This window comes from Centrocercus urophasianus, unplaced genomic scaffold, assembly GCF_019232065.1.
Source record: "Centrocercus urophasianus isolate 14NV4802_14NV808 unplaced genomic scaffold, USGS_Curo_1.0 seq_13, whole genome shotgun sequence".
NCBI classification, from domain to species: Eukaryota; Metazoa; Chordata; class Aves; order Galliformes; family Phasianidae; genus Centrocercus; species Centrocercus urophasianus.
The window spans coordinates 9,787,582-9,800,680 of record NW_024884475.1 but is presented as its reverse complement, the minus strand read 5'-3'; the positions used below and the strand labels follow the sequence as shown (position 1 = coordinate 9,800,680).

The 13,099-nt window shown below is 37.1% G+C and overlaps 1 protein-coding gene across 7 annotated transcripts in view; it reads right to left on the bottom strand.

Annotated features, from left to right (window-relative positions):
* Positions 1-4,042: 4,042 nt before the first annotated feature.
* Positions 4,043-13,099, bottom strand: part of ABLIM2 (actin binding LIM protein family member 2) — a 139,459-nt gene continuing 130,402 nt past the window's right edge. For all 7 annotated transcript variants that reach the window (XM_042811924.1, XM_042811918.1, XM_042811921.1 and 4 more), the window contains one exon: positions 4,043-5,771. In XM_042811924.1, coding sequence (XP_042667858.1) covers positions 5,658-5,771 — 114 coding nt within the window. In that variant the 3' untranslated portion in view covers positions 4,043-5,657. The remainder of the gene's footprint in view (positions 5,772-13,099) is intronic.

The window sequence follows — 13,099 nt, the reverse complement described above, 5'->3', positions numbered from 1 at the left end:
ATTGAATGTAAAACACTGTCATCCCTTTATTCTGAGTCAGCCCACCTCCTGCATCAAGTTAGAATGAGAGGAGCTTGCAGAATAATTATCAATGACACAGGATGGTTTTCATCTCAAAAAGATTGAAGAGATTATAATTGTTAGCAGAGAGATGAGTTAGAGGATGCAATCAAGGCATTCATCAGAGCAAGTGGGGAAAACAGATCAACCACAAATCATTCTGGACAAAAATTTGACAAGATTCAGGAAAACAAATCAAGGATATCCAGATTTCTTATAACAAATGTTAAATACATCATAGATCAGACAGAAAAATCTCACTGTTAAAACTTTGATTCACTATATATTTAGATGACACCTATGTGGGACAGGTGCTCCTGTCTATTGTTAGTTTCTCTAAGCCTTTATCAGAGACACAATGGATGTGAGGAGAAAACAATAACCAGGTGCAGTAACCTGACAAACAAACTTCAGCTTGCTGTATGTGCTTGCAACTCTGCCATCAGAGAAGTAAATTATCGAGACCTACCATTTCTCACGCATGCGTTGTTCCCGAGTAGCAGCTTTTCCAACACAGCTTTCTTAGAGCAGAAAGAGTGAGAAGGGTTTGGCTGTATCTCAGAGGCATACTGAATATGAAAAAAATGCAAGCGTCCAGTATGATTTGACATGTACAAGAGGTTTGCAGTCTCTCACTATGATAACAGAAAGTCTTCCTCTTTTTTTTGGTAGATACACAAGATGTCTGAAGAAATAAATGTATGTGTTTCAACCTAGATATTGAGAAGCTTAGAAGAATATGAATCTGTTTCTCACATACAAGGAGAGTGACACTCTGGAGCCCATGTTCCATGCAGTTGGCAGTGCCTGAGATCTCCTCCAGCTCATCTGCAAATAGTAGAACAGCATTTTCCTGCAGACCTGTGAAAGGCTAATAAAACTAATGGTCTGACTTAATCACACTTGGGGAAATTTGAATAGATGGTTCCTCACCAAAAAATATAAGGTACTTCTTTTGATCTGAACTGCATCCTTTTGTTTCTGTAAAACTAACCTTGTCTTAGGGGATTATTTGATTCCAGGTAGCTTCTCAATAGTGTATTTCCCTGTTTCTGCTATTCCAGCTTTCAGAGTTCTCCACTGAACCACAATGAAAAGAAATAGCAGGTCAGACAAAAATGTCCAGCTTTCTCAGACAGCTGTAATAGTAATCTGGCATGCATGGTTTCCTATCTGGAATTGTTGGTCAGATATGCCTTAGCATTAGAAAGTCAACCACAAAAATACATGTGTTCCTTTGTCTCAGAGTATGATGATGAAATAAAGTGGTTTTTTCATTCCTGTGTTTGAGACATGCCTTTAAAATAGATGAGGTGAGAATTAGGTCATACATCAGAATTGTCATGAACAGCTGAGGCATACAAATGAATCCAGGTATGAAAATGAAATGTTTGACAGAATTCCCTTGCTTTTTTAAATACATATCAAGACAGGTTCCATCAAGACTTACATTGATCCTTTTGAGCTGTATAGGCACATCCATACTTACCAAAGTGCTGAAAGATTGAATTTCCTTGAAAACAAGGAACAATATCTAATGATAAAGAGCATAATCTTAAAAAATAACCAATGATTTTTTGAGACTATGAATTTGTTCTGCCAGTGCTGGACCACCCTATTAGAAGAAGAATTCTGGCAAAGATTTACCTAACTATTCTGAAATGTATTTTCCATTTCATAATGTTATTTAAGATTAGCATATGGAAATCTAGAAATAAATCAGAACATTGATTATGCACATGTTAATCTATGAGATACTCCAAGTTACTGAAAGTAGACTACATGACCAAAATTCTAATTTACAGTTTTTAAATGAGGAAGATATGATAAATTTATAAACACTAATGTTATATGCTCTGGTTTGCCATGTTCTGGCTTATGGAGTTAAGATAATGTACAGAGGATCTAGCAGTACAGTGAATTGCTGCTCATTTAAGGCTCTATCACACTAGTATAGTTGTCCGGTGGCAAATACAACATACAGGATCATACTGTAAGTGAGAATTTAGATATGCTACAAAGCACTACCGACTAGGTCTCTATACCACATGACAGCAGACACTTGAAATATAGAGTGATACACTGACATATACCACCTGAAAAAGAGAACATTATTGAGTTATGCCACCTTTGCATTGAACAGACAACTACAGACCATTTCAAACTTTGGGGGAAATGAAATAAGAAGGATACATAACATACATAAAAGTATTTGTTCATCTAACATCAGCAAAGATTTTGAGTGTGGAAGCCAAAATTCCTTTATGGTTTGGCTGGCAGTAGGAACAAAAGTTGATAAACTGTCTTCTAGAACATTTTTGTGTGTTTGGCATTGATTACACGCCTATTTGGTGAGCAGTATAAAGAATAACACAATTAAGGCCTTCTATGAAATCTGTGCAAGTCAAAGTGCCATTCTGTTGCCCTGAAAGTGATTTGGTCTAACATGGTCTATGACTGCCAGTAATTGTGAGTGATAACCTACCAACTTACTGAGATTGTTGGCTTACAACTTCCACCTGTACAAAATTATTTTCATCTAAGAGAAAATAGTTGTGATTTACACATCTGCAGATGGATTGTTGGTTTTTTTTTTTTTTTTTTACATTCAGCAGACAGAAATGTGACAACTGAGATTCATATAACTGGTTTTCAACACTAGGATGTCATCAAAGTTGTATTATCCCTTGACTGACCATAAGAGAGAAAACAGAATGATGCATAGGTAGATAATGTGGTATCAATTCTAGGTATAGTTGTCTACTATCATTAGAACTGATATTCATGAACTAAAACATCAACATGAGGGTATGCAAAATGAGAATTTTATCTGATTCAGCTCAGGTAGGATGAGGACCTTCAGAAGATACTTTAAAGCTGTTGGCATTATAACAGATTAACTGGATCAAAACGGCATGAATGCATAAGAGCTCACAAGCTTTGATTGTCCTCACTTGTCATCTGCCAAAGATCCGGGTAACAACATTCGTCAGTGTGGAGTTCTTGATCAAGTGTTGATTGATATCTGCATTAACTGTCGCTAAGCAATTTCACATTATTTATGAAGATCCATGTTGAACCTGTATGTGATCTGCACCTATATATGGATTTCCTCTATCAACCTGCAATATTTTCATGGAAAAGATGTCTGTAATTAATCTGATGCCCAAGGAACAGGTAGATGAGAATGGTAGTTTTCTCCAAGGTCAACTATATTAGCCACCCTTTTTCAGCTGCTTACTCTCCTGCATTTAGATATCAGGTCTAAAGTGCCCAATGAGCCTTGCTGATCACATTTCAGATTGGCTGGATTTGACTGCAATATGAAGATATAATGAGCTATTCTGAGGTTACAGAGTATTGTGGACGTTGCCTATGTGTGATTAGGAGCTCTCAATTAAGATTGGCTACTGGTTGTGTACATGGGACATCATAGAATCATTTGAGTTAGAAAGGGGCTCTTAAAGGTCATATATTCCAACTCCCCTGCCGTGAACTGGGACACCTACAGCTCTATCAGGTGCTCAGAGCTCCAATCAAACTGCCCTTGAATATCTCCAGAGATGGGGCACCCACCACCTCTCTGGGCAACCTGCTTCAGTGTCTCACCATTGTTATCGTAAAAAAACTGTGTCCTTGTATCTAATTTAAATCTCCACTCTTTAGATTTGAAACCATTTCCCCTTATCCCATCACAACAGACACTGCTAAAGAGCCTGTCCCCTATTTTTTTTTTGTGCTGCCCTACAGAGTCTGAAAGTGAATCAGATTTTGCTTGATGTGTCAGTTGCTCCATGGATTGTTTAAGTTACAAACAACTTTGCAGTAAATTTACAGTCAGAGGTACACTTCATAACAAAAGATATTGTCTCCTTGTTGAGCAAACCTAATGCAAAGAACATAATAGTTACATTAATATAATTGAAAGAACCTATCCAGAACAGCAATACAATGAATAAATTATACACAATTAGCACAGTTATTCAGTTATGTCTTTGTTTTAATGATTCTTTTAAACATTTGTATCATCAGACAAAACATTTAGGTCATGAGAAAATATTTCCAACAACATGGATTTTGAAAATTAGTTGGAAGAAGGCATGTTCAATGCTATGATTTTTCCAATGCTGGGGCAGTTGAAACAGTGTGTTGTAGTGCATATATTAACCAGTTACTTATGCAAAAAGACATAGTGAAGTAGGAAGTGAATACAAACATTCAAGGCAGTAAAAATACAGAATACTGACACGTGGCTGAAAAATGTACTTTTTTATAATGCTCTTTTAGTTTCACACAAAACTAGCAACTCACTTTTAATCATTCTTTGTCAGCAACCATACTTCTGACCATATGAAATTATTAAATTTAATACAGTCTTCCAGTTGGAAGAGATATTAAGAGCTCATATCAAATGCTCAGATTTTGTTAGCTTTGCTTGTTATTTAAGATAGTTCCAAGGTATTGCACCAGTATCATAAAGGGATTTTTTTTTAATTTATTTGTATAGAAACATGCAAATAGTAATGCATGAAGGCTCCATATATTTGATTATAATTTGATATACTACTGATAGAGCACACCAAGCTTTTTTTTGTTACATTTTATGCTGAACTGTTCAATTTCCACACCTACCAATTGCCATTACCATTCTCATGGCTTGTGATGTAAAGCCAGAAAGTGGAGAACGTGTAAATGTCTTTACTGAAAACACATAAATGAAAAAAAATCCTTATAGATAGACATATCTATCTACATATAATTAAGATTGTATGGCATTTATATCAGCATGAAATGTAAAAAAAAAAAAAGTTCCCCAAACACCCCAAGATAGTAGGAAAACACTATTAACTGTCACAATACACTCTTACACCAGTTCTGTATAAGGCTTCTGTTTTCCTGATGAATGGGAGTAAATTTTTAAGAAGGTCTCTGTATACATTTTAGTCATAATAAGTGCTTTCTGTCACAATATATTCTTAATAAAATAAAAACTCTTGTGCTGTAATTAAAGATAGCTAGTTACTGTTTAGACAAAAATGACCTTTTAGAGAATAGGCTGTGTCTAAAGTATAAGAAGAATTAAGGTGCTTCTGTATTTTTCCTTTCATTCTTAAAAAGTACCACACATAAAGAGCTGCAATCATTGCTTGTGGACATGCTTTTCTTTGGCTTTTACCACATTTTTAATCGCATGTGATCCTCCAGTACATAATTTTATATTCATTACTTGATTTTGTAAAAATTTATTTTAAAACTTAATGAAACAAAATGTCAGATTTCCTTTGTCACAGCTACACTTTTTCTCTTCTTTTCAGAATTTCCATTTGCATCAAGCAATAACTGCAAGCAACAATAAATTTAAAGCTAGATTTTTGCATGTTGTAAACTGGGTAGGACCAGAGTTACTGACTGAACCAGCTGGTAATGCAAGATTAGCAAATTCTTTGTATTCCAACATGTTGCCATCTAATCTGTCCTGTTTCCTCCGACACATACTAACACAATGAAGCTGGACAATGGTTCAACAGCAAGTGCGTGTGATAGTTCTGGCAAGACTATTTCTGTTTTGAATAAGCACATATTTTATCCATGAAGGACTAGAAAAGCAGGGCCTTCTTCTTCAGGTCATTCCGCTTCCAAAGTGCCAGGCGATCAAACTCCTCAATGCTCATTTTGAAGACTTCCTGGAACTCCTCAGGGGACAAATGTCTCTTCAAAATGAAAACACAAAGGTATCATTAAAATCTTCTGTGCACAGGAATATTTTTACTCTTCTTAAGTTTTAAAATTCATCACAAAGTACTGCATTTGGGATTACGCTTGAATTCTCAAATTCTGAACAAAAAAAAAATGCATCAAAATGACATTAGCTTACAGCAACTGGGAAATGAAATTCTTAACATTAGTGAATTTTGGAAAAAAATAAGAATAACAATCTTTCCAACAGAGTGCCAACTGAGTGGAAGTTACAATCTTTAGGAAAAGGATATGTTTATACACGGTGCGTGATGACAGAGCACGCTGAGACAAATTTAAGGTACTCCAGGATTTGAAAGAGACTGATACCAACATAAAATCAGAGTTGGATTTATCTTCCTTGATCTTTAATGAGAGTGGTGGACACTGCACTGGTCTGCTAATAGCAGTGTTATGCAAAGGAGAGAGCACACTGTTAAATTCTTAAATCCAGAATGCTATCATTCATGGGGGTAGAGTTGTATCAGAAAGCCAAGTCTGATAGAGCTTTTTTGAAATGCCAAGAAGTATGTTCTTATTTAATGTTTCATATGTTTATACATACAAAGTTAAAAAGGGAGAACAACAGCATTAGGAATTGGAAAGAGATGGAATTATGAAAGTGCATAAAGTTTGCCTAACAACGAGTAGTATATGCACACATATTATTGTGTGAATTACAAAACAATGTTGTATAAAATTCTTCTGATAACTGCAAGCTAACACTTTTTCAAACATTTTAGCTTTATCAGTGAATGTTTCCATCGTATTAGGTGCACATCATCTAAAAGGGACAGATTCTACATAGTGAAAATTACAACTTTTATGTTTTTTTTTTTTTTAAAGGATGGTTTCTCCTTTTCCATAAAGCTTTCCTTGAAGTTATTCTGTTATCAGCCAAAATTAGGGCAGGGAGCATGCTTACACATCTTGATAGTTTCACAGTGGATTAACTGACCAGAGACACAACTGCACTGGCACTACTCTACAAAGCTACTTTGTGACAAATTTAAACAAAATTCTATTTTCCACTTATTAATGATGAATTTGCAATGCAAATTGCACGAGGAAAGTTAATGAAATTGTTTTCAAGATGTAACTACATTGAATTACCTTGAATGGTCTTGTGGGCCCTCCTGGTTTCTTAAAAAAGGACAGACTTTTTTCCCCTTGAGATTCCACATATTCAGAGCAACAGTGACTAAGAGTTTGGAACAGAGCCTTCATTTTTCTTTTGACCAATGAGAACAACACAACATAAGCACTACACTTAGCATGGAACAAATGCACCATGCATATTTGGCAGAGCGGATTCTGTTTTGCATGGAAATGAGCAACATCTGACAATGTATTTTAGCAACAATCTCTGACAGAATTTAATTCTATGGGGTCTGGAAAGAAAAAAAGTAACTCTTCCTTGCACTATTTTTTTTTTCATATTTTTCTGGTTATCTAGTAGAAAATTCTAGCAAGCTTAATTTCTCTAAACAAGAATAATGTCTATAGCTTGTTGAAAATGGGGTTGAAAAAAAATCTGGATAAGCAATATGGATCATATCTTGTTTTATCTTTCTTTTAGATTATAGGTAATACTTGAAATGTCACCTCAAGAGAAATTAGTGAGAAACTGTTGTTCATATCCTAGAAGAAAGTCAGAAAGCTTATAACCTGCAGGTAAAACTGCTTTGACCATGATTCAGAAACATAGGAAAAGTAAAATTTTAAAAGAAATCTTTTCATCTTTTTTTTTTTTTTTTCTTGAGAGACATTACAAGATTTCTTCCTGGGAGTTGCTATAATCTCATCAGATCTCCTTCAACAGTGAAAGTCAACTCAGAGACAGCCAGCAGGTGCTATGTCAGAGCACAGGTCCTTCCTGTGATATGCTGGACATTTGCTACATCTCACCTCCCCAGTCTCTGCTCTTCTATCATTTTGCTTTGCCCTCAGAGCTGATGAGCTTTCAATCCACATGATTCTATACAAGCCAATATTAATTAGATGTGCTCTTTATTCCTCAGCATATGCCCAGATGACATCAATCCTTGACTACATTAGTTTTCTAATTCTTCTTAAGTTGCTTTTATATCAGCACCTTTTTTTTTTTTCCAATTTTTTTTCCCCCTCTCTCATAGTTCTCAGCTGGTGCAGCCTGATCCAAAAGCAGCTTAGAGTTTCCAATGCAAGGATACCAGCTAGCAGCAGAGATTAAGATGAGAAAAGGATGAGCTCCCTTATTTTCACCTTCCATTCCACTCAGCAGTTATTTTGCTTTTAATTCTCCTCGTCTCAAGGACTATGCTACCAGACTACAACATTAACAAAGTTTCTTACTCCACCAATGCATTACTCACACTCAAAATTAATTCCAGAAGGCAAAATTAATTCAAAATTGGTTTGAATTCTATCTGAGGATACTCATCTGTGCCCAGTGTAGCATAATTCCCACTGTTTTCCCTGCACCTCGGAAGCACTCACTGTCCTTTTTCTAAACATCTTGGGCCCCAGCTCTGGGACTAACCATAGAAGCAGCAATGATTACAGTTCTCTTTGCAGATTTTAGAATAACCCTTGATCATGTCATCAAACTGGCAATACTTCAGATGAAAGTAACAAAAGGAATCATGGGTTGCTGAGTTTGATTTATGAGGAAAGACTAAAAGGCCTAAGTATGTAAAAGCATAGCCAAATCACGACTAAGGGAAAATATGGTAAATGTCTACAAGTACTTAAAGGGTCTAAACACCATGGGAATAGGCCAGTGTGGGAAGGTTATGTTCATGGTTTTCTTTATGTGACGTTAAATTTTGTCCGCACTGTTCTTGGACTTTCTTAAACCTTATAGCTTTCAGACAGTTCTTACCAAAAACAGAGAATATAATAGGGCTAAGAAATTTTAGATTGTTTTTTTCTTCTTAGGTATTTGAATATTAATTGATCTTAGCTGAAATATTTTCATGCAGAAGCATTGCCTTGTCTCATTACTCGAACAAAAGAAAGGAAATTGAAAATTATGTGCAGAAAATAGAGCAAGATATTAATCTTGAGGTATGAGAGAAGGCACGTACAAGGCCAAGAACTTAAGTTTTGATTTCATTTCTCTTGTTTTCAAGTTTTGGGTCAGCTTAAAATATCCATATCCAGCTAAATTAACGCTGCATCATTGAGCCATTAAATGAATGGCTCAAGTTTTAATAAAATTAAAATTCTTTTATTATTATTATTACTAGTGCTGGCCTTGTTTCTAAGGTAGTCTGGGTGTTTTACGATATGCCAGGAACAAGTTCCTGATTCCCTTTGGGAAAATTTGACCATATTCAGACAGCTGAATTCAATCTACTTCTCTGTTCTTCATCAGTGGCAAAGTTGGGCACATTGTGAGAATCGTAGAATTGCTCAGGTTGGAAAAGATGTATAAGATCAAGTCCAATCACAACTTAACCACACTACCCTAACTCTAACAACCCATTGCTAAATCATATCCCTAAGCACCACATCCAAATGGATTTTAAACACAGTCAGGGATCATGACCCAAAGACCTCCCTGGGGAGCCCATTTCAGTGCTTAACCACCTTTTCTGTAAAGAAGTTTTTCCTGATATCCAACCTAAACCTCCCCTGGCACAATTTGAGGCCATTTCCCCTTGTCCTGTCACCTGTCACTACTGAGACCAACCACATTCTCACTACAATCACTTTCCAGGTATTTGAAGACAGCAATAAGGTCTCTCAGCCTCCTCTTTCCCAGACTAAACAGCCCAGTTCCTTTAGTCACTCCTCGTAGGGCATACTCTCCAAATCCTTCGCAAGCCTTATTGCCCTTCTTTGGACCTGCTCCAGCATCTCAATGTTCCTTCTGTATTGAGGTGCCCCAAAACTGAACACAGTACTCGAGGCAAGGCCTCACCAATGCTGAGCACAGGGGCAGGATTACTTCCCTAGTCCTGCTCACCACACCATTCCTGATACAAGCCAGGATGCCACTGGCCTTCTTGGCCACCTGGGCACACTGCTGGCTCATATTCAACTGACCATGCATCAGTACACCAAGGTCCCTTTCCATCAGGCAGCTTTCCAGCCACTCCTCCCCGAGCCTGTAGCATTGCGTGGTGCTGTTGTGACCAAAATGCAGGACCCAAAACTTGACCCTATTGAAACTCATATAGTTAACCTTGGCCCATCAATCCAGTCCATCCAGGTCCCTCTGTAGTGCCCTTCTCCCCTCAGGCAGATCAACACTCCCTCCCACCTTAGTGTCATCTGCAAACTTACTGAGGGTAAATTCAATCCCCTCACCAAGATCATTGATAAAGATGTTGAATATGAGTGGCTCCAGTACCAAGCCTTGGGGGACACCACTCAAGACTGGCTGCCAACTGGTTTTAACTCCACTGACCACAACTCTTTGAGCCTGGCCACCCAGCCAGTGTTTCACCCAGCAGAGCATATGCTCATCCAAACCATGGGCAGCCAGCTTCTCCACAAGAATGCAGGTCCAAAACCATCTCAGCATGGATTATGCAGGGCCTACTCTGTCCCACATCCTGACCTTCTAGCACAAGGGGCTGTGTGCCCAGGGAGCGACTAGTCTTACTATTAAAGACTGAGGCATTAAGTATCTGAGCCTTATCCTAATTCTTGGTCACCGTGTTCCCTCTGCGTCCAAGAAAAGATGAAAACTTTCCCTAGCCTTCTTGTTACAGTTGATGTATTTATAGAAATATTTGTTGTTTTCTTTCCCCTTACCCAGGCTTCGGTCTTTCTAATATTCTCCTTGCACAGCTTCACTATGTACTTGTAATTGCCATAAGTTTCTTGACCCCTCTTCCAAAGACAATTAACTTTCCTTTTGTTCCTGAGTTACAGCCAAAGGTTCAGACAAACCGGTCTCCTTTCCCCGTGACTTGGGGATGGTCAGCTCCTACACCTTTAAAATAACCTCCTTAAAGTATTCCCAGCCTTTCTGGACTCCAATGCCCTCCAGAACTACCTCAACCACGGTCCAAAAGAGACCAAAGTCTGCCCTCCGGAAGTCCGAGGTAGCAGTTCTGCTGACTTCCTTCTGTGGTTCAACAAGGATAAAAAAATCTATCATTTTGTGATCACTTTGACCCATGTGGCCTCCAACCTTTACATCCCCCAGAAGTACCATGGAACCAGACCGAGGTCCCTTTCTACCCTTACACTCTGAACTGTCAGTGTTTAGATTATCTCAAATTAGAAGTTGCGTAGTGGTGTTAACAAGATGCTGCTTGAAAGCCTTGCTAAAAGATTATGTAAATAACTTAAAGACAGTTACTCACTGAAATGGCTGCTAAACTGGAGCTTGTGACATCAAACATTTTCAGTATATTTAAGAGTCAGTTTAACACAATAGAATAAACTACTGCATCATATTGTTTTAAAACAATTGTATTAATGTTGTAAAGGCTTGTAAAATCAGTAGCATTCAGTCTTGTCCTGGATAGCACTTTGTGCAAGCTTGCATGGGAAATTAGAAAAAGATGACCAGACTCAAGTTCAGTCATACATAACGCCTCACTTGCATGTTACCTAAAATACAGCACAGTGCTACACGAGAAGCACAGCCATACCTCTGTCATAATTACGTGGCTAGCTCTCCTACAGCATACATACATAATGGAAGAAACAAATTTCTTAATGGTATGATACAGAATTATGCAATCAAGGACTGAGCTAAGCATCTCAGATGTACTGCAACCCTATAATGGAAAATCCTCATGTTCATTGATTATTAAAATGAGTGGTACAGATATGTGCTCATTTTTGCATTTCCCAAAGAAAAGTAATTGACTGCACATTCAAATAGTTTCTATATAGTGCTAACTCAGAAAGAAGTGATGCTTTCTGCTGAAAATTAATGAGGCTTGTGTCTGTTTTTCTGTGCCATGTTAAAAAGTCACTAATCATTCTAAATAGAGTTACAATGTTTATTTAATTCAATGAGACTTCTTTTACACAACAATAACTGTATTTTTAATGACATTCAAAGATCTTCAAAACTAATACTGGCATTAGCATGACTAAGTCACAGTAAGGGAAAATTGCAGTTAACCTATGGTTACAGTGCACTAAGCTGTGACCAGGTCATGCTGCACAAGCATGTTTATTCTGTGACAGTAATTGGATGGGAGTCCACAAGAGAAAACCTGCTGATGTAGGAAATTCAGATATCAGACTTCCTCAGGAGTCACACCAAACCAATGAGCCAACACACTGGATGGCAGGAGGTGATGAACTGAAGGAGAAAAAAAAAAAAGAAAAATCGAAATTCTAATTCCTAGGGGTTGTTTAAAGCTTCCAGTTTGATTTTGTTTTCATTTTTGTTACCTTATATACACAGGAAGTGACTGCTGAACATAACATTGCCTTTGAATGAATCCACAGTGACTCTTTCTGAAGTACTCCATTGTACAGAGTGCAATTTTAATAGTTTCCTACTTCAATTATTTTTTGTTTTGACTTGTTGTAACACTTCAAAACCTCTAACCCACAAAATATAAAAGCAAAAGCTATAGGATCTCTTCTACAGTCTCCAAAATACAAAATACCCAAACTGTTGTGGGATTTTTCGGGAAAAAATTATTCACAGGTAAGCAGGCATTAATGTAAATAACCAAATTTTAGCTCTGTAGGGTAGTGCAGAATCTGTACAAGTGAGGTGTAATATTTATTCTTGCATTACAATTTAGGATGTTAAAAGGATCTCAACTGAATAAATGTGAAATAAAAATGGCCTACTCCTTCCTTCATTTTTCTCCCTTTGCTTCCCTAGTCCCATTTCCTTCTCCTACACCTCTAGAATTTTGATCAAATATAACTTTCAGATGCCTAAAAATAAGTTTTTGGAAAAAAATCTCATTGACCTACTGAATTTCAAATCCTTATTTTGCATCCAGAACATTTGCGCTCCTTTCTGCTGCATTGCTGGGGCTCAGCAGACTCTTCAGAGGCTACCACATTTGTAATTAGCTATGTGCCATGTTCCCAAGGGAGTACTGAAATATTATTCTAATCTACCAAGCAGTTAAACTTCATGCTCAATAAATATTTCAAACTATTACATACTAACTATATGATGGGGGGGGTGAGAGGAGTTAAGAAAGAGTTGCTACCTAATGAACTTTAAGAAGTATGTTAAAATAACGTGGGCTACTCCACTTACACTCAGTGATATCAATACTTTACCTATATTATCTTACTACATAGTTGAATACATTAGAACCACTCTGAGGATAACCTGTGCCATTATTCCATCATTCAACCAAATGAACTTTTTAAT